At 47.8% G+C, this 21,969-nt stretch overlaps 2 protein-coding genes across 2 annotated transcripts; one reads left to right on the top strand and one right to left on the bottom strand.

Moving 5' to 3' along the window:
• The first annotated feature begins 460 nt into the window (after window positions 1-460).
• LOC141238549 (uncharacterized) lies at window positions 461-4,477 on the top strand. The gene is made up of 5 exons (XM_073668446.1): window positions 461-1,301; window positions 1,375-1,488; window positions 2,074-2,133; window positions 2,213-2,360; window positions 2,572-4,477. The coding sequence occupies exons 1-5, from the start codon at window positions 492-494 to the stop codon at window positions 3,342-3,344; spliced, it is 1,905 nt and encodes a 634-aa protein (XP_073524547.1). The 5' UTR covers window positions 461-491; the 3' UTR covers window positions 3,345-4,477.
• A 4,644-nt stretch (window positions 4,478-9,121) lies between these two features.
• On the bottom strand, window positions 9,122-11,332 carry LOC141238550 (E3 ubiquitin/ISG15 ligase TRIM25-like). The gene has a single exon (XM_073668447.1). It carries the CDS (start codon window positions 11,282-11,284, stop codon window positions 9,755-9,757), a length of 1,530 nt encoding a protein of 509 aa, XP_073524548.1. The 5' UTR covers window positions 11,285-11,332; the 3' UTR covers window positions 9,122-9,754.
• Between the last annotated feature and the right edge of the window lie 10,637 nt (window positions 11,333-21,969).

The raw sequence follows: 21,969 nt of genomic DNA, 5'->3' as shown, positions 1-21,969 counted from the left end.
TAACTTCTGAAGAAGCAAACGCTTTAAAGCTTTGATTGAGCGTTGTCTTGGTTAGTACGTCTGTACTAGGGAAGGACATATACAAGGAAGAAGACGCCCACCAAATGTCATCCGGTATCGAAGTCAATACAAACCCTCTACGTGAGGTTAGTATGATGGAAGCATTGGAGATTTTCCTGAGACGAGGACCTTTTTATCCCCCGAGGAGCCCGTTAGTAGAGACCATTAGATTACTATGGTCCTCCTCTCTGGAGCTATCTTCTGTCACCAGTCATATTTTTTACATGGTTATATAACCCTCCTCCGTTCTCCGTAATATGGTCTATCACTACGTATCTTATGAGCTAAGACGAGCCTTTGTATAAACTCTGAGGAAATCACTAGCGATGATGAATAATCGTATCCTCCCCCTTGCGTATGTCTAAGACCTTATGTGTAAGTGAAGGGGTCGGTGAAATAACCTGGTCCTTGTGGTTTTTCAGGCAGAAGACATGCCGAAATGTCTTGTGAAGGGCTGCCGGCATTCCTCCGGGAGGAAGAGCAGCACACCCGGAGTGGCTCTTCACCCATTTCCCAAAGACTTGGCCCTCATTAAGAGATGGCTCCTGCAGACTAACCAGGACTTCGGTGACCTGGACTTGTTCGCTCGGGGAATCCTTCAAGGACAGATGGGCGTTTCTCGGATTTGCTCTGTCCATTTTGCTCCAGAATGTTACTCCGTTGTTGGTTCAGACAAATTTCTTTTGGAAGGTTCGATTCCAACCATATTCCCGGATCGGGATAAACCAGCGACCAGAACTCCTGTCTTACAAAACCTGATCCTGCCGATAGGTTTGTGGACAAACAACGTCTCTGCGGCTTCCAGTATGGCTCCATGGGGACCGGGCGTTAAGATGACTCAGGCCAATGTTGGAGCCGCCAATGCCGTGAGGGTCAATAGCACATCGGCTTCTAAGCTAAAAGAAACACTCAATGAATATAGAAAACAACCAACCATGGGTATTGGAAAATCCTTCCATCCAGCCATGTCCCTTGGTAATTTACCAGGCGTCATGGTGCAGGAGCAGACGGGCACAATTAACCCCAACGTGTCCTCTGGGAAGGTGAACCGTGCCGTCCAGTGGCCGGAGTATGAGAACAACGTGAATGGAGAAGCATGGAAAGTCCTTCACGACCATTACTACAGAGTGCCATCTGGCACCGGGTATCAGGACATTGACCGGTACTCGCTCTTGACGGACTACATGTCGGGGTATGGATTTAGGAGCTACTCTGGAGAATCTTACTGGGAGAATGAACTGGTACGTTCTCCATAGTTCGAGGTTCGGTGCCTTTGCTTTTGTCACCTTCTGCCGTCTCTTCTTCCCCCCGCAGTTCTCAATGTTGCAGTGCGTGGCGAGTTTTGTCGCAGTGAATCGAAATAACAACATAAAGACGGCGAGAGTCCTAAACCAAGCTCTGGAGATCATCTCCATGTTGTCTGGGGAGGTGAGCCTTTCTGCATTGGAAAAAAATCGGGGTTTTTTGAGGTTTATGTCTAGAGGTTGTCCAACCTATTACTAGAGATGAGCGGATCGCGGTGCACAACCACTGTCCAGGTCAGTGCTCTCTGGCCATGGACCGGAGCGGTGGCAATTTCCTGAGCTTCTGGGCTTTCCGGCGCGACATTTGATTTGCCAGCCTAGCCTTGTCGTGAGCCGCTCCTGAGATTCCCGAGGCTAAGGTAATTTGGCCAGAGAGCACTGACCTGGACCAGGGGTTGTGCACCGCCTCCGCTCGACTCTACCTATTCACAGGATAGAGTATAAATTGTGGATTGCTGCTGCCCCTCATTTATTTATTAAGTGGGCTGTGGACCCTCCGCTACAGGGGAGTCCATGAGCTCACTGTAGCTTCACCCCTTCCACCACTGGAAGCACTGTTTTGTTTTCATTTCCCATGTAGACTTGTGCTACGAAACTGTAGAAGGTGCTGTAAGGGAATAATTTGCCCAGGATTGGAGTCTGGATGCGTCCGAGTCTATCCGAGCCCGATAAGTCACTAGGTTTCTCAGTGTTCATATCTTGTTTTCAGGAATGGATGATCGTGAACAAAAACTCCATCAATAACGGTCTGCAGCAGCTGACCGGAGAGGTGAGCGGCCATCTGCTCTCATGCTTGATGTCAGACGTTCGCTGGCCGTACATTTAAAAAGTGACGTTGTGTTTCCCAGTTTCCTGTGAAGTGTGATGATGTGGCGGTATACTTCAAGACGGATGAGTGGACCTATATAAATGAGCACAGGGTGGACTACGAGGACTTTCTTACTGACAATAAAACAACAAATCACACGTGGGAAGTCCCCGAACACTGGGATTCTGGTAAGAAATTGCTCCATGGGCAGCCGGGGTCTTATGGGATTTTCAACAAGGCCTGATATGAATATCCCCTAATTCTCTGCTCTTTACGGACCCTATACAAATAATGGGTGGGGGGTGACAGAGCCATATTGTCTTGTAACTGAGGGCTGACGGGGAACTAGAAAATGTGACGAGATTGTAAGACTTTGCTCTGTTTTTTTGGATTTGTCAGATACCATCACTGTGGAGGAGGAAGAAGAAGAGGTGGAGGAATATTATGAGGAAGAAAACGTGGAAGAATTTGATGAGGAGGAAAAAGAAGAGGTGGAGATTGGCAAAAAGAGAGTGGACTCCTCAGACTGGGAACCAGACAGCGAATCCGAGAGCGACGTGGAATACGAGGACGGAGACGACAAAGATAAAGCAGCCGATCAGAGCCCCGTGAAATTGGAGGAGCAGCAGCTACCTCATCCCTGTGACCAGTGCGAAGAGTCTTTTGCCGACACTGAGGCTCTAGAGACTCACAAAATGACCCACGTGGAGAAGTGCGAGGACTGCGAGGAGGTGTTCAACACTATAGCCAAACTGATAAAACACCGGGCGGAGAACCACGCCGTGAAACGCTACGCCTGCACCATCTGCGGCATCCAGTACGACTACAAGTCCCAGTTCATCATCCACCAGCGGGCGCACACCGGAGAAAAACCCTTCGAGTGTGACGAATGCGGAGCAAGGTTTGGTTACAAGAGCACTTTACTCATCCACGAGAGGAGACACGTCATGGGAAAACCGATCAAGTGCGGTAAATGCGACAGACGGTTCGACAAAAAATGCGAGATGACCAAACACTTGAAGAAAGTCCACGAGACGACGAAGACGACAGTCCCCGAGACGAAGAAAAAAGTCCAAAAGATGAAAAAGAAATTCAAATGTCGCATATGCGGGAAGTCGTTCGCGATGAAGGCGTTACTCGAGAAGCACAAGTGGGATCACGACGACGACTGAAGACGTATTGCGTCTCAGAGACGAGACACCGTTTATTTTGTTATTTTTGTTTTTAGAAGATGCAAACTGGCCAAGCCACCAGAGAGGCCACGAGAGAGGCCACCAGAGAGGCCACGGGTGAGGCCACCAGAGAGGCCAAGGGTGAGGCCACCAGAGAGTCTGCTGCAAGGAAAAGAAATGCAAATGGTGGGATTTTGGGAAGATGCTTCTATATGGTAGATAGGCGGCACTCTCCATGGGTGAACTCCTCAACGATGCCTTAATCCACAAGTCGAAGCACTTATCCACGTTGAAGGTGAAGGCTGCGCCCATCTAGCTCTTCCCCTGTCCTGTTCACATCTTGTTTCAGCGGCGCGTTACGACTCCAGGACTTGAAGCACAGAGCCGCTCACTACAGTAAGGCAGATGGTGCCACTTTGTGCTCCTCCCGGCCAACGTGATAAGCGTGGGCTACTATGCATCGGTGTCCACCCAAGAGAGACACACAGCCGGAACAGAGGCCAGACGGAGCACAACATGACTCCATGGCTTGTTATAGTGAGTGACTCTCTGTACACACCCTCTTTTGGGCGGTTTACTGCAGAAGACACAAACGTGTGGCGAAAACATGATGTGAACAGGCCCTAAGAGCAGCAGAAAATGTGATGTTGCTTCAATGAGAGGCAGTAACGCCGCTTCCTCCTAGGCTTTGGTGTTGTTGGCTAGTGGAATAATATCCTGGCTACCAGCCTCTAGAACATTCCGGTCTGTGCTTTCATGATTGAATCTCTTCCACCTTTGTAGGGTTGGAAGCTTTTGGTAAACCCTGAGAGCTACGTTCTGGGTTGGGTCCACCAGATTATTGCCACGTCTGTCGGTTTGGCTGTGGATGTAGCGCGTTATCGTGCCATCAGGCCGCGTATGGCATAGAATGATGCAGAACGTATGCCGAGGAGGGAACGGTAATAATCAAGATCTTCACAAGATATCTGGCGTTGGCTCCCATGCCGGTGGTCGTCAGATGGAGACATGGCCACCAGTGACCCTGTGTATACAAAATGGAGGCAGTAGTTTCTTATCTCTTAGGAATTCTCTTATTGTTTTGTTTTTACCACCCGTCACCACTGGAGAGACGACGTTTTATAGGTTTACCCAATTTTGGTTAATAAAAATTTATCCTAAGAGCTAACAATAGGATGCCACCGTCTGGCTGCTCAGGTGGTCCTGCGTTCTCATTTATTGGTGGGGTTGTCTAGAATTTTATATGGCTTTCACCCAACAACGGCTGCATCGCTGCAGGTCGGCTTCATTACAAAGAACGAACAACACGGAGGTTTTTCTATAAAGGTAAATTCAGCTTTATTTATACATATAATTAATTTGATAGAAAAATAGTAAAAACAGACAAGATCTGGGCAGGAGGGAGATGGAAAATAGCAGCAAGAGGCGCAAGCACTGACAGGGGAGCACGCGACAGTACCTGAAAAATTGTTGAGGGGTGTCCGTGTCCTCAAGTAACCTATAGAGCTATAATGCTTGAGACAGCTGAAAACATTAGTAACCAGTGTATGTATAATGCAGTGTTGTCAGCTGCGCAGGCAATAGCGATATAGTCCGAGCTGGTGCCCCCAAAGAAAGTCAAAGCGTGAGCACACAAACCATGTGAGCCCCAGTACTGCTTACCCTATGTCAGAGCTGCGCCTCCAAAATGATATGGTTGGTACTGGCCTCCCGACGCGCGTTTCGCGTGGAGTACCAAACAGCTTTCTCAAGGGAAGGTGAATAGACTGCGTGACAGGACCTTAAAGGACCTAGGTAACCGGTCACGTGGTGCATCACGTGATCGGAAACCAGCCAATGGAATTGCGTGTATGGCGCATGCAAGACACCCGGCGATCACATCTGGGAGCGCGCAGCGGAGAGCTGCGCAGTCACGGATGAAAGAACGCCGGACGCCAAGGCCAGGAGCCTGAATGCGCCGGGCGCGCGCTCGCACAGCAAGCCAGGGCAGGTAAATATAACAAACTTCCATGGTAACATACAGTATAACAAAAGACATAGCCAAAATAGAGACATGAGAAGAGGATAAGCTAAAAAATAGAAGGCGAGTCCGATGTGAATAAGTGGACATCCACATGTGGCGTAATAAATCACATTAGTGGAGCTGCAGGAGATACGATATTGGATCTAAAACTGTTTATCTCCCGCTGCAGAGTCAAATGTTCGGGTACGTAGGACATTGGCGCAGGCCAAGCAGTGACCACAGGGAAAACAACCCAAAGTGGGTTGGCTTGCAGAAAGGAAGGTATTGTTAATGGGGACATAGTGACTCCTGACAATCAAATCTCCAAGGTTTCGGACTCTCCTTGAGGTCATGGATGGGGACTCACTGATAGATCCAATAAGGGAGGGTTCGGTGAAACGTATTGGCCAATGTTGCCTCAGAATGGAGCGCATACTATTCCATTCCGTGTTGTATGTGGTGATAAATCGTGTCAGGCCTTCAGTTGGTTTGATTTGTTTATGCCCATATAAAAGTTGAGACCGTGATGTTGCCTTTGCCCTGTTATACCCTTTTTTTGATTGATCGATTACTGTAACCTCGTTGTACAAATCTCTGCCTGAGAGCTGTGGCCTATCTGCCTCACCCTCAGGAAATGTCCCACCGGGACGGCCCTGATGGTTGCAGGGTTATGGGAAGAAGAAGCATGAATCAACGAATTTACTGCTGTTGACTTTCTAAAGACGTCAGTACGAATGGAAAAGTCGTCGTCGACCTCCAAACTAACGTCGAGAAAGTCTATTTTAGCAGCATCCGCCTTATATGTCAGGCGGATATTCATTTTATGCTGCACTGTACCCCTCCACAAAAATATAATGTCATCGATGTATCTGTACCAGCACAGCACATGGTCAGTGGCCCACCCGCCCCCTGTCACCAAGGAGGGATCTCTCCCATTGTCCCAGGAAGAGATTGGCATACGAGGGCGCGCAGGCCGCACCCATTGCTGTGCCGCGTAGTTGGAGGTAAAACTGGTCCTTAAAAATAAAAAAATTATGAGTCAAAATAAAGTGCGACCGCTCTAAAATAAACCCGCATAAGGGGCCGTCCAGGTGCGATGCCCCGAGGAAGAGGCGGACGGCTCCCAACCCAACTGTATGGGAAATACACGTATACAAAGTCTCTACGTCAGCTGTAACTAATAAGGTGTCTGCATCCACAAAGACGCCGTCAACCCGGGTGAGGACGTCCGTCGTGTCTTTAATGTAAGATGGGAGAGTCTCAACCGGTGGCTTAAGATAAAAATCCACGAATTTACAAATTGGTTCACAGAGACTCTCTATCCCTGACACAATCGGATGTCCCGGTGGAGAGATGAAGACCTTGATCTTGAGGACATATCATCCCTAAATCGTGATCGATTTGGGGGATTTCTCCATTTATAGACTCTGTTGACCTTTCAGGTCATTAATGTCCCTCCGATATTTCTTTGTTTTAACTTTTTGAAGTTCGTCTGCCAAAGTTTGGATCTCTGCATCAATCTCGTCATTGAATTTCTTAAATGGAGATGGAGTAAGGTCTTTATTGAGGCAGGTCAGAAGGTCTTCAATCTCCTTTTCCATATCAATTATTGAGGCATGATTCCTATCCCTGAGGAGTGAGAGAAAACCCCGGGAGCATACGTTGGCACATTCCTCCCATTTATTTTTGAAATCATCATCCTCAATAGGGATAGAAGGAAACACCTGGATCCGAAGGCCCCTTGGGATATCTATCAAGAAATGTGTGGTTCCACCACGTGCGCGTTCTCCTTCTAATTAAGTCCTTTAGCTGTGTCACCATAAATTGAGTATTTGAACCAGTGTCACTAGTGTTGACATCCTCACCCTCCTTACACACATCATTAAGGGAAGAGAGCCACGTGATCGGAAACCAGCCAATGATATGGTTGGTACTGGCCTCCCGACGCGCGTTTCGTGTGGAGTACCAAACAGCTTTCTCAAGGGAAGGTGAATAGACTGCGTGACAGGACCTTAAAGTACCTAGGTAACCGGTCACGTGGTTTACCCAATTTTGGTTAATAAAAATTTATCCTAAGAGCTAAGAATAGGATGCCACCGTCTGGCTGCTCAGGTGGTCCTGCGTTCTCATTTATTGGTGGGGTTGTCAAGAATTAGTAAAAAAACCATGGCTTTCATCCAACAACGGCTGCATACCTGCAGGTTGGCTTCATTAGCAGTGGGCTGCACTACCAGACACATACCCTTTGAGATATTTTTTTATTCTGGCCAAATCCTTCAACATGTTACATCAAATTAGATTTTACATTACATAAGGGACTTTTTTTTAACGACCGAGCAAACGAGATGAACGGTGGAGCTGGAGAACCTGCTCTTCTGGATTTAGGAAGTTCAGCTCCAAGGTTGAGAATGGTCAAACTGAGGAGGTTTCTACAGGGTGCAGGTTTGGTAAGCGGTGTTCTAGGTGCGTGCCGTGTCCAGAAGTCTATTGATGAACCATTTACTGTCCCACGAAGCCACCCAACCCATCTGCCAGATCCACGCTCATGGGGAATTCTACCAGAAAGTCTCACATTATAACCTGAATCTCTTGTGCTCCACCAACTTCTAATTTCCAGACTGATGGGGTAACTATGCTCCATCGCACCCCCCCCCCCCCCCCCCAGAACACTCTGGCATCATTGTATGACTTGGGCTCTGAAAATCTGTGGTGGTCACAGGTCAGACTCTGAAGTTTGGTCTCACTGTCCTACTTGTAAGGGTGTGTTTCTTCAGGAGCACACTGCTCCTCTTCCTATTTGGCAGGGAGCGGTGCGCTTCTGAAGATTGATCGTTTGGACCAACGCTGGGCCTAACTGACTGATCTCCGATGCTGATAGCAGAGCATCGGAGGAGCACAAGGGAAATAGCGGAGGTCAAGGGATAGCAGAGCGTCGGAGGAGCACAAGGGAAATAGCGGAGGTCAAGGGATAGCAGAGCATCGGAGGAGCACAAGGGAAATAGCGAAGGTCAAGGGATAGCAGAGCATCGGAGGAGCGCAAGGGAAATAGCGGAGGTCAAGGGATAGCAGAGCATCAGAGGAGCGCAAGGGAAATAGCGGAGGTCAAGGGATAGCAGAGCATCGGAGGAGCACAAGGGAAATAGCGGAGGTCAAGGGATAGCAGAGCATCGAAGGAGCACAAGGGAAATAGCGGAGGTCAAGGGATAGCAGAGCATAGGAGCACAAGGGAAATAGCGGTGGTCAAGGGATAGCAGAGCATATGAGCACAAGGGAAATAGCGGTGGTCAAGGGATAGCAGAGCATCGGAGGAGCGCAAGGGAAATAGCGGAGGTCAAGGGATAGCAGAGCATCGGAGGAGCGCAAGGGAAATAGCGGAGGTCAAGGGATAGCAGAGCATCGGAGGAGCGCAAGGGAAATAGCGGAGGTCAAGGGATAGCAGAGCATCGGAGGAGCGCAAGGGAAATAGCGGAGGTCAAGGGATAGCAGAGCATCGGAGGAGCGCAAGGGAAATAGCGGAGGTCAAGGGATAGCAGAGCATCGGAGGAGCGCAAGGGAAATAGCGGAGGTCAAGGGATAGCAGAGCATCGGAGGAGCGCAAGGGAAATAGCGGAGGTCAAGGGATAGCAGAGCATCGGAGGAGCGCAAGGGAAATAGCGGAGGTCAAGGGATAGCAGAGCATCGGAGGAGCGCAAGTGAAATAGCGGAGGTCAAGGGATAGCAGAGCATCGGAGGAGCGCAAGGGAAATAGCGAAGGTCAAGGGATAGCAGAGCATCGGAGGAGCGCAAGGGAAATAGCGGAGGTCAAGGGATAGCAGAGCATCGGAGGAGCACAAGGGAAATAGCGGAGGTCAAGGGATAGCAGAGCATCGGAGGAGCGCAAGGGAAATAGCGGAGGTCAAGGGATAGCAGAGCATCGGAGGAGCGCAAGGGAAATAGCGGAGGTCAAGGGATAGCAGAGCATCGGAGGAGCGCAAGGGAAATAGCGAAGGTCAAGGGACAGCAGAGCATCGGAGGAGCACAAGGGAAATAGCGAAGGTCAAGGGATAGCAGAGCATCGGAGAAGCACAAGGGTAATAGCGGAGGTCATGGGATGTTTTCGAAACCCCCTCTGTTCTTGAGAAGACTACTGTGAAGACCCTCGGCTGATCCTTCATATCAAGGTTTCATTGTTTTAGGTTCTGGTCACTTTATATTAGAAGCTCCGCTTACACCATCACAGTAGAACTATTAGGAAAATAAGACATTTCTGACTAACATGTAAAGAACATTGTAGGACAGTTCTGCTTAGTCCCTGATTCTATATTTTTGGATGTAGGGTGCAGTATTGTACAAGAAAATAAATCGCATCAGTTGATTGGTGCCCAATGTCAGTGGTGCCCCGCAGTTGCCCACTGTAAAGCAGACCCCCTCACAATTTCCTGATCTTTATCCACCCGTTATCATTTACCCAGAATGCTGCATGTAGGGGCTCGGAGAAGTTTCCATAGAAAGTGTGTAAATGTCTGATGGGGTCACACAGCTCGTAGAAGGACAGGCGGCCGGAGTCATAACCCACATGTACCCCACAGCGGTTAGCGGACACACTGGGGAAGAGTTGTACGTCCATACCGTCGTGACGTAACGAGTACTCGTCATGCCACCTGCAGAAACACCAGGACTTCTTATTGTTCCCGATCCATGACTGGTCCCCGTTGGTTTCCATACTGGGATACGCCATGCCCACCATCCAATACTCTGCTTCACTGGTCTCCACTTCCCAGTAATGTCGTCCAGAATTAATTCCCTGGATGCTGAAAACTTGATATTGTTGGAATCTCCGGGGCGTTTCTCTCCTGCGTTGACTCACCACCGACCACATTGCAGACTTCAGGTCCTCAGAAATGGCCACATTGTTGGCAGCGGTGGTTTGATCCAGTAATATCTCCGGAGACTCGACCGGGTAAAAGTCCTCCTTTGCTTTGGTCACAATGTCACCTAGACCATCATATAAGATCAGAGCCACGAGGAAATCATCCAGACTCCCGGCGCTGTGGATATTTACGGTTTCGTTTTTCTCCATATTGGAGAAGTCCACTACCTGGTTTTGTAGGACCGTTACTGCATCGGTGGAGCGGAGAAGCTTTTCAATGTGACGGATCTCCATGGACAACTCGTCTTTCCGTATTTCCAGCTGCTGGATCAGGTCGGAGATGGAGGCTGACACCTGCTCCTTCTGCCTGGAGATCTCGCTCAGGGCTTTGGACTCTAGATCCTCCAGCTGTCTCCTGATTTCGGAGAAGACTGCCATCACGCTCTCGGTGAGACTGGTTGCTTTGTCTGGGATCTCGTCCTTCTGGGTCAGTAAATTCTGGATGTCTTCATCGGCCTTGTCTCTCTTTGCGTCCAATGTTTCTAGAATACCTTTTAGCCTCTTCTTCCTCTGCTCGGTGGCCTCATGTAGAGAGTCCAGATGGTGCGTCCGGTGCGTCTCGGCCAGGCAGTACACACAGATACACGTCTGGTCCTCGTTGCAGTAATACTCCAGGATCTTCTTGTGGATGGAACACTTTTGGTCCTCCGGGAGGGTGGAGGGCGCAGATAAGACGTGTTCTGGAGACTTAATGTGGACTCGTAGGTGGTCATCACACAAGAAGGCCTCACAATGCAGACAGGTTTTCACAGCTGGTGCAGAGGAATGAATGCAGTAAGAACAAGGAATCACCAGCGGTTCCTCCAAAGGAGACAGGGGCAGATTTAGGTTCCCCAGAGCTGCGCTCTTTATCGAAGGACTTTCCTCAGGTTCTTCTTTAAATGCAGGACAGGAGTGAAGATCTGATCCCCCCTGTGTGTTCAGCACTCGATCAATGCACTTAGGGCAGAAGTTGTGCTCCATGGAGACTGCATCCGTGTACATGGTCAGGCAGATGGAGCAGACGATGGTCTCTGGGGCAGATGCCATTACTGAAGCCAGGAAGAAGAACCAGGAAGTCGCCTCGACTGTCGTCCACACTCCTCCAGTACCGAGCAGGTCCTCCAGCACTGAGCAGGTCCTCCAGCACCGAGCAGGTCCTCCAGTACCGAGAAGGTCCTCCAGCACCGAACAGGTCCTCCAGTACCAAGCAGGTCCTCCAGCACCGAGAAGGTCCTCCAGCACCGAGCGGGTCCTCCAGCACCGAGCAGGTCCCCCAGTTACTGTGCCTCTATTCTGCTGCTCTCCAGGACAGAGGAAAGTCCAAAGTCTCTTCTGTGAGAGTCAGAGCTCCACAATGAGGCTCATTATACTGTGAGGGTGTGACCGCCTGTTAACCATTCACACCCCGGTGTGGGGGCGGCAGTCTACCACACACCTGGTACTAATGTATCACACCGGAGAGGATTAGATACACGGCTCAGCAGACAGTATCACACAGGATAGGATTAGATACGCGGCTCAGCAGACAGTATCACACAGGATAGGATTAGATACACGGCTCAGCAGACAGTATCACCCAGGATAGGATTAGATACACGGCTCAGCAGTCAGTATCACACACTAGAGGATTAGATACACAGCTCAGCAGACATTATCACACAGGATAGGATTAGATACACGGCTCAGCAGACAGTATCACCCAGGATAGGATTAGATACACGGCTCAGCAGTCAGTATCACACACTAGAGGATTAGATACACGGCTCAGCAGACAGTATCACACACTAGAGGATTAGATACACGGCTCAGCAGACAGTATCATACAGGAGAGGATTAGATACACGGCTCAGCAGACAGTATCACACAGGATGGAATTAGATACACAGCTCAGCAGACAGTATCACACAGGATAGGATTAGATACACAGCTCTGCAGACAGTATCACACAGGAGAGGATTAGATACACGGCTCAGCAGACAGTATCACACAGGATAGGATTAGATACACGGCTCAGCAGACAGTATCATACAGGAGAGGATTAGATACACGGCTCAGCAGACAGTATCACACAGGATAGGATTAGATACACGGCTCAGCAGACAGTATCACACAGGAGAGGATTAGATACACGGCTCAGCAGACAGTATCACACAGAGGATTAGATACACGGCTCAGCAGTCAGTATCACACAGGATAGGATTAGATACACGGCTCAGCAGACAGTATCACACAGGAGAGGATTAGATACACAGCTCAGCAGTCAGTATCACACAGGATAGGATTAGATACACGGCTCAGCAGACAGTATCACACAGGATAGGATTAGATACACGGCTCAGCAGACAGTATCACACAGGATAAGATTAGATACACGGCTCAGCAGTCAGTATCACACAGGAGAGGATTAGATACACGGCTCAGCAGACAGTATCATACAGGAGAGGATTAGATACACGGCTCAGCAGACAGTATCACACAGGATAGGATTAGATACACAGCTCTGCAGACAGTATCACACAGGAGAGGATTAGATACACAGCTCAGCAGACAGTATCACACAGGAGATGATTAGATACACGGCTCAGCAGTCAGTATCACACAGGATAGGATTAGATACACAGCTCAGCAGACAGTATCACACAGGATAGGATTAGATACACAGCTCAGCAGTCAGTATCACAAAGGATAGGATTAGATACACGGCTCAGCAGACAGTATCACACAGGATAGGATTAGATACACGGCTCAGCAGACAGTATCACACAGGATAGGATTAGATACACGGCTCAGCAGACAGTATCACACAGGATAGGATTAGATACACGGCTCAGCAGACAGTATCACACAGGAGAGGATTAGATACACAGCTGAGCAGACAGTATCACACAGGAGAGGATTAGATACACAGCTGAGCAGACAGTATCACACAGGATAGGATTAGATACACGGCTCAGCAGACAGTATCACTCAGGATAGGATTAGATACACGGCTCAGCAGTCAGTATCACACAGGATAGGATTAGATACACGGCTCAGCAGTCAGTATCACACAGGAGAGGATTAGATACACGGCTCAGCAGACAGTATCACACAGGAGAGGATTAGATACACGGCTCAGCAGACAGTATCACACAGGAGAGGATTAGATACACGGCTCAGCAGACAGTATCACACAGGAGAGGATTAGATACACAGCTCAGCAGTCAGTATCACACAGGATAGGATTAGATACACGGCTCAGCAGACAGTATCACTCAGGATAGGATTAGATACACAGCTCAGCAGTCAGTATCACACAGGATAGGATTAGATACACGGCTCAGCAGTCAGTATCACACAGGAGAGGATTAGATACACAGCTGAGCAGACAGTATCACACAGGAGAGGATTAGATACACAGCTCAGCAGACAGTATCACACAGGATAGGATTAGATACACAGCTCAGCAGACAGTATCACACAGGAGAGGATTAGATACACAGCTCAGCAGACAGTATCACACAGGAGAGGATTAGATACACAGCTGAGCAGACAGTATCACACAGGAGAGGATTAGATACACAGCTCAGCAGACAGTATCACACAGGATAGGATTAGATACACGGCTCAGCAGACAGTATCACACAGGAGAGGATTAGATACACAGCTCAGCAGACAGTATCACACAGGAGAGGATTAGATACACAGCTCAGCAGACAGTATCACACAGGAGAGGATTAGATACACAGCTCAGCAGACAGTATCACACAGGAGAGGATTAGATACACAGCTGAGCAGACAGTATCACACAGGAGAGGATTAGATACACAGCTCAGCAGACAGTATCACACAGGATAGGATTAGATACACGGCTCAGCAGACAGTATCACACAGGAGAGGATTAGATACACGGCTCAGCAGACAGTATCACACAGGATAGGATTAGATACACGGCTCAGCAGACAGTATCACACAGGAGAGGATTAGATACACAGCTCAGCAGACAGTATCACACAGGAGAGGATTAGATACACAGCTCAGCAGACAGTATCACACAGGAGAGGATTAGATACACAGCTGAGCAGACAGTATCACACAGGAGAGGATTAGATACACAGCTCAGCAGACAGTATCACACATGATAGGATTAGATACACGGCTCAGCAGACAGTATCACACAGGAGAGGATTAGATACACGGCTCAGCAGACAGTATCACACAGGACAGGATTAGATACACAGCTCAGCAGACAGTATCACACAGGATAGGATTAGATACACGGCTCAGCAGTCAGTATCACACAGGAGAGGATTAGATACACGGCTCAGCAGTCAGTATCACACAGGAGAGGATTAGATACACGGCTCAGCAGACAGTATCACACAGGAGAGGATTAGATACACAGCTCAGCAGACAGTATCACACAGGAGAGGATTAGATACACGGCTCAGCAGACAGTATCACACAGGAGAGGATTAGATACACGGCTCAGCAGTCAGTATCACACAGGATAGGATTAGATACACGGCTCAGCAGACAGTATCACACAGGAGAGGATTAGATACACGGCTCAGCAGACAGTATCACACAGGAGAGGATTAGATACACAGCTGAGCAGACAGTATCACACAGGAGAGGATTAGATACACAGCTCAGCAGACAGTATCACACATGATAGGATTAGATACACGGCTCAGCAGACAGTATCACACAGGAGAGGATTAGATACACGGCTCAGCAGACAGTATCACACAGGAGAGGATTAGGTACACGGCTCAGCAGACAGTATCACACAGGATAGGATTAGATACACCGCTCAACAGTCAGTATCACACAGGAGAGGATTAGATACACGGCTCAGCAGTCAGTATCACACAGGAGAGGATTAGATACAGGGCTCAGCAGACAGTATCACACAGGAGAGGATTAGATACACGGCTCAGCAGACAGTATCACACAGGAGAGGATTAGATACACGGCTCAGCAGTCAGTATCACACACTAGAGGATTAGATACACAGCTCAGCAGACATTATCACACAGGATAGGATTAGATACACGGCTCAGCAGACAGTATCACCCAGGATAGGATTAGATACACGGCTCAGCAGTCAGTATCACACACTAGAGGATTAGATACACGGCTCAGCAGACAGTATCACACACTAGAGGATTAGATACACGGCTCAGCAGACAGTATCATACAGGAGAGGATTAGATACACGGCTCAGCAGACAGTATCACACAGGATAGGATTAGATACACAGCTCTGCAGACAGTATCACACAGGAGAGGATTAGATACACGGCTCAGCAGACAGTATCACACAGGATAGGATTAGATACACGGCTCAGCAGACAGTATCATACAGGAGAGGATTAGATACACGGCTCAGCAGACAGTATCACACAGGATAGGATTAGATACACGGCTCAGCAGACAGTATCACACAGGAGAGGATTAGATACACGGCTCAGCAGACAGTATCACACAGAGGATTAGATACACGGCTCAGCAGTCAGTATCACACAGGATAGGATTAGATACACGGCTCAGCAGACAGTATCACACAGGAGAGGATTAGATACACAGCTCAGCAGTCAGTATCACACAGGATAGGATTAGATACACGGCTCAGCAGACAGTATCACACAGGATAGGATTAGATACACGGCTCAGCAGACAGTATCACACAGGATAAGATTAGATACACGGCTCAGCAGTCAGTATCACACAGGAGAGGATTAGATACACGGCTCAGCAGACAGTATCATACAGGAGAGGATTAGATACACGGCTCAGCAGACAGTATCACACAGGATAGGATTAGATACACAGCTCTGCAGACAGTATCACACAGGAGAGGATTAGATACACAGCTCAGCAGACAGTATCACACAGGAGATGATTAGATACACGGCTCAGCAGTCAGTATCACACAGGATAGGATTAGATACACAGCTCAGCAGACAGTATCACACAGGATAGGATTAGATACACAGCTCAGCAGTCAGTATCACACAGGATAGGATTAGATACACGGCTCAGCAGACAGTATCACACAGGATAGGATTAGATACACGGCTCAGCAGACAGTATCACACAGGATAGGATTAGATACACGGCTCAGCAGACAGTATCACACAGGAGAGGATTAGATACACGGCTCAGCAGACAGTATCACACCTGAGAGGATTAGATACACAGCTGAGCAGACAGTATCACACAGGAGAGGATTAGATACACAGCTGAGCAGACAGTATCACACAGGATAGGATTAGATACACGGCTCAGCAGACAGTATCACTCAGGATAGGATTAGATACACAGCTCAGCAGTCAGTATCACACAGGATAGGATTAGATACACGGCTCAGCAGTCAGTATCACACAGGAGAGGATTAGATACACGGCTCAGCAGACAAAATCACACAGGATAGGATTAGATACACGGCTCAGCAGACAGTATCACACAGGAGAGGATTAGATACACGGCTCAGCAGACAGTATCACACAGGAGAGGATTAGATACACAGCTCAGCAGTCAGTATCACACAGGATAGGATTAGATACACGGCTCAGCAGACAGTATCACTCAGGATAGGATTAGATACACAGCTCAGCAGTCAGTATCACACAGGATAGGATTAGATACACGGCTCAGCAGTCAGTATCACACAGGAGAGGATTAGATACACAGCTGAGCAGACAGTATCACACAGGAGAGGATTAGATACACAGCTCAGCAGACAGTATCACACAGGAGAGGATTAGATACACAGCTCAGCAGACAGTATCACACAGGAGAGGATTAGATACACAGCTCAGCAGACAGTATCACACAGGAGAGGATTAGATACACAGCTGAGCAGACAGTATCACACAGGAGAGGATTAGATACACAGCTCAGCAGACAGTATCACACAGGAGAGGATTAGATACACGGCTCAGCAGACAAAATCACACAGGATAGGATTAGATACACGGCTCAGCAGACAGTATCACACAGGAGAGGATTAGATACACGGCTCAGCAGACAGTATCACACAGGAGAGGATTAGATACACGGCTCAGCAGACAGTATCACACAGGATAGGATTAGATACACGGCTCAGCAGACAGTATCACACAGGAGAGGATTAGATACACAGCTCAGCAGACAGTATCACACAGGAGAGGATTAGATACACAGCTCAGCAGACAGTATCACACAGGAGAGGATTAGATACACAGCTGAGCAGACAGTATCACACAGGAGAGGATTAGATACACAGCTCAGCAGACAGTATCACACATGATAGGATTAGATACACGGCTCAGCAGACAGTATCACACAGGAGAGGATTAGATACACGGCTCAGCAGACAGTATCACACAGGATAGGATTAGATACACAGCTCAGCAGACAGTATCACACAGGATAGGATTAGATACACGGCTCAGCAGTCAGTATCACACAGGAGAGGATTAGATACACGGCTCAGCAGTCAGTATCACACAGGAGAGGAATAGATACACGGCTCAGCAGACAGTATCACACAGGAGAGGATTAGATACACAGCTCAGCAGACAGTATCACACAGGAGAGGATTAGATACACGGCTCAGCAGACAGTATCACACAGGAGAGGATTAGATACACGGCTCAGCAGTCAGTATCACACAGGATAGGATTAGATACACGGCTCAGCAGACAGTATCACACAGGAGAGGATTAGATACACGGCTCAGCAGACAGTATCACACAGGAGAGGATTAGATACACGGCTCAGCAGTCAGTATCACACAGGAGAGGATTAGATACACGGCTCAGCAGACAGTATCACACATGATAGGATTAGATACACGGCTCAGCAGACAGTATCACACAGGAGAGGATTAGATACACGGCTCAGCAGACAGTATCACACAGGATAGGATTAGATACACGGCTCAGCAGACAGTATCACACAGGAGAGGATTAGATACACGGCTCAGCAGACAGTATCACACAGGAGAGGATTAGATACACAGCTGAGCAGACAGTATCACACAGGAGAGGATTAGATACACAGCTCAGCAGACAGTATCACACAGGATAGGATTAGATACACGGCTCAGCAGACAGTATCACACAGGAGAGGATTAGGTACACGGCTCAGCAGACAGTATCACACAGGATAGGATTAGATACACCGCTCAACAGTCAGTATCACACAGGAGAGGATTAGATACAGGGCTCAGCAGACAGTATCACACAGGAGAGGATTAGATACACGGCTCAGCAGACAGTATCACACAGGAGAGGATTAGATACACGGCTCAGCAGTCAGTATCACACAGGAAAGGATTAGATACACGGCTCAGCAGACAGTATCACACAGGAGAGGATTAGATACACGGCTCAGCAGACAGTATCACACAGGAGAGGATTAGATACACGGCTCAGCAGACAGTATCACACAGGATAGGATTAGATACACGGCTCAGCAGACAGTATCACACAGGAGAGGATTAGATACACGGCTCAGCAGACAGTATCACACAGGAGAGGATTAGATACTGTCAGGCAAAATGTATTTCTGCCCAAGTTTTTAAAATGAGAGATGTCTCAAAGAAACCCCCCCATCCCCTATCTGTTTGTCAGAGAGTACATAGAACTGCAGTGCTTGCCCCCACCCTAAGAATTTTTATTATCGTCGTAAACCCTCAGTGTAGAGCAGCTTCTAGCTCAAGTTAGATTTTCCCTCCAATTCTATTGTTTAGCTGGACCAACGTTTAATGTAAATTTTAATAACGCACAGGACTGTCACAAACACCGGGACCACATTTTTGGAATGCTCACCTTTTTCCCATTACAATAGTATATCTTGCATAACTGAGAAACGACCGGGAACTGGGGTAATGGATTCTGAGCTTCTGAGCGTCATAGAGATTTCATATTTGATATCAATCCTCATGAATATTGGTGACGGCCAACATGATGTCTCCATCTTGGATGTGGGACCCCCCCACACCAAGATATGAAATCTGAAGGTTTCTATGTTCTATGCAGCTGGGTGGTTTCACAAAACCGAGCCCCCGTGTGAGGTAAGCAATATGGGTGTTTCCTAATCATTTGGCCCCTTTACTAAAAAGCAGAACGGCCATTTTTCAAGTCATTCTTCTCAGGGACGTCAGACGCATGCACACCACGCTGCGTAGAAGAATCACCTCTAATTTCCGGGGAGCCGTCCCACCACAGAATCTGAGACCATCACCTCGTGTCGCAGGTTTTGCTATTACTTATCCCTTTTATTTTAATAACTGTTTATGCATATAGGTAAATTGTCTCTTTTATAATATCTTGTATATCTTTTGTAAACACTGCCCTCCTTTTGGGAGTAAATCATTATTAATTACCAGCTTCGTTCTTCTTGTCCTATTTCGAGCAAACACGTTCCTCACCCGCTAATTCACGTTACCTAACGGGTACCCGATCCACCTGTTAAGCGATCGGTGGTGGCAGTATACCAGTATTTATGTGATATTGTGGTTTGAGGGTGGCTGGTCGGAGGTATATATACGTTCCTGGAAGGAACTGGTGGTATATACAGTACAGACCAAAAGTTTGGACACACCTTCTCATTTAAAGATTTTTCTGTATTTTCATGACTTTGAAATTTGTACATTCACACTGAAGGCATCAAAACTATGAATTACCACATGTGGAATTATATAGTTAACAAAAAAGTGTGAAACAACGGAAAATATGTCTTATATGCTAGGGTCTTCACAGTAGCCCCCTTTTGCTTTGATGACTGCTTTGCACACTCTCGGCATTCTCTTGATGAGCTTCAAGAGGTCGTCACCGGAAATGGTCTTCCAACAATCTTGAAGGAGTTCCCAGAGATGCTTAGCACTTGTTGGCCTTTTTGCCTTCACTCTGCGGTCCAGCTCACCCCAAACCATCTGGATTGGGTTCAGGTCTGGTGACTGTGGAGGCCAGGTCATCTGGCGTAGCACCCCATCACTCTCCTCCTTGATCAAATAGCCCTTACACAGCCTGGAGGTGTTTGGGGTCATTGTCCTGTTCAAAAATAAATGATGGTCCAACTAAACACAAACCGGATGGAATAGCATGCCACTGCAAGATGCTGTGGTAGCCGTGCTGGTTCAGTATGCCTTCAATTTTGAATAAATCCTGAACAGTGTCACCAGCAAAGCCCCCCCCACACCATCACACCTCCTCCTCCATGCTTCACGGTGGGAACCAGGCATGTAGAGTCCATCCGTTCACCTTTTCTGCGTCGCACAAAGACATGGTGGTTGGAACTAAAGATCTCAAATTTGGACTCATCAGACCAAAGCACAGATTTCCACTGGTCTAATGTCCATTCCTTGTCTTCTTTAGCCCAAACAAGTCTCTTCTGCTTGTTGCCTGTCCTTAGCAGTGGTTTCCTAGCAGCTATTTTACCATGAAGGCCTGCTGCACAAAGTCTCCTCCTAACAGTTGTTGAAGAGATGTGTCCGCTGCTAGAACTCTGTGTGGCATTGACCTGGTCTCTAATCTGAGCTGCTGTTATCCTGCGATTTCTGAGGCTGGTGACTCGGATAAACTTATCCTCAGAAGCAGAGGTGACTCTTGGTCTTCCTTTCCTGGGGCGGTCCTCATGTGAGACAGTTTCTTTGTCTCGCTTGATGGTTTTTGCAACTGCACTTGGGGACACTTTCAAAGTTTTCCCAATTTTTCGCACTGACTGAACTTCATTTCTTAAAGTAATGATGGCCACTCGTTTTTCTTTACTTAGCTGCTTTTTTCTTGCCATAATACAAATTCTAACAGTCTATTCAGTAGGACTATCAGCTGTGTATCCACCAGACTTCTGCACAACACAACTGATGGTCCCAACCCCATTTATAAGGCAAGAAATCCCACTTATTAAACCTGACAGGGCACACCTGTGAAGTGAAAACCATTTCCGGTGACTACCTCTTGAAGCTCATCAAGAGAATGCCGAGAGTGTGCAAAGCAGTCATCAAAGCAAAAGGTGGCTACTGTGAAGAACCTAGAATATAAGACATATTTTCCGTTGTTTCACACTTTTTTGTTAACTATATAATTCCACATGTGTTAATTCATAGTTTTGATGCCTTCAGTGTGAATGTACAATTTTCATAGTCATGAAAATACAGAAAAATCTTTAAATGAGAAGGTGTGTCCAAACTTTTGGTCTGTACTGTATACGTCCTGTCACATCACGTGCTACAATAGTCGACATAAACTAGAGCAGCTGCACCCGTGCTTATCCTCGGTCAATACCGTGTTTGACCAGCAGGATAAGGGGGCGCCAGAGGGCTGCAAAGTCTGACCCAAAAGTGGGTGTTGTTTCATGACAAATTGGTGGCAAGCGGTGGGGTCATAGGACATTAGTGATCTGGTTTGAGCAATCATTCCTCTCACTAAGAACTTGCACAAAAGTTTGGGAAGATCGAACTCAGTGTTTATTAGATCTGAGACAATACTGTATGTGTAGCAGTTACCCCTACCTTTCTCTTGTTTTTCTATCCTATCTTTTATTTGGCAATAATGGCTACACGTGGAGAGTCCTGGTATCACCTGCAGACGAAGGACACTATCACTACTCTCTGTGAGCTGGGACGGATTGACCCCACGGGCAAAAACAAGGCCCAAATGATTGCTGAACTGTTACAAGGTGCTGCAGAGCCCTGATGATGGGGCGGCCAGCCAAGGCCCGGATGGCGCTGCTGCAGGGGTCCCACCTGTGATTGCCAGC

Source organism: Phyllobates terribilis, unplaced genomic scaffold (genome assembly GCF_046119375.1).
Source record: "Phyllobates terribilis strain yellow unplaced genomic scaffold, ASM4611937v1 Scaffold_761__1_contigs__length_706479, whole genome shotgun sequence".
In the NCBI taxonomy this organism is placed as follows: Eukaryota; Metazoa; Chordata; class Amphibia; order Anura; family Dendrobatidae; genus Phyllobates; species Phyllobates terribilis.
This window is presented reverse-complemented; position numbering and strand designations above follow the sequence as displayed.

What these genes read in the sequence shown, in the direction of transcription:
- LOC141238549 (XM_073668446.1), top strand. Translation starts at nt 492, where the DNA reads ATGCCGAAATGTCTTGTGAAGGGCTGCCGGCATTCCTCCGGGAGGAAG. An exon ending in TCTCCATGTTGTCTGGGGAG is followed by an intron (nt 1,489 to 2,073) that starts GTGAGCCTTTCT and finishes TCTTGTTTTCAG; the next exon opens with GAATGGATGATCGTGAACAA. An exon ending in TGCAGCAGCTGACCGGAGAG is followed by an intron (nt 2,134 to 2,212) that starts GTGAGCGGCCAT and finishes TGTGTTTCCCAG; the next exon opens with TTTCCTGTGAAGTGTGATGA.
- LOC141238550 (XM_073668447.1), bottom strand. Translation starts at nt 11,284, where the DNA reads ATGGCATCTGCCCCAGAGACCATCGTCTGCTCCATCTGCCTGACCATG.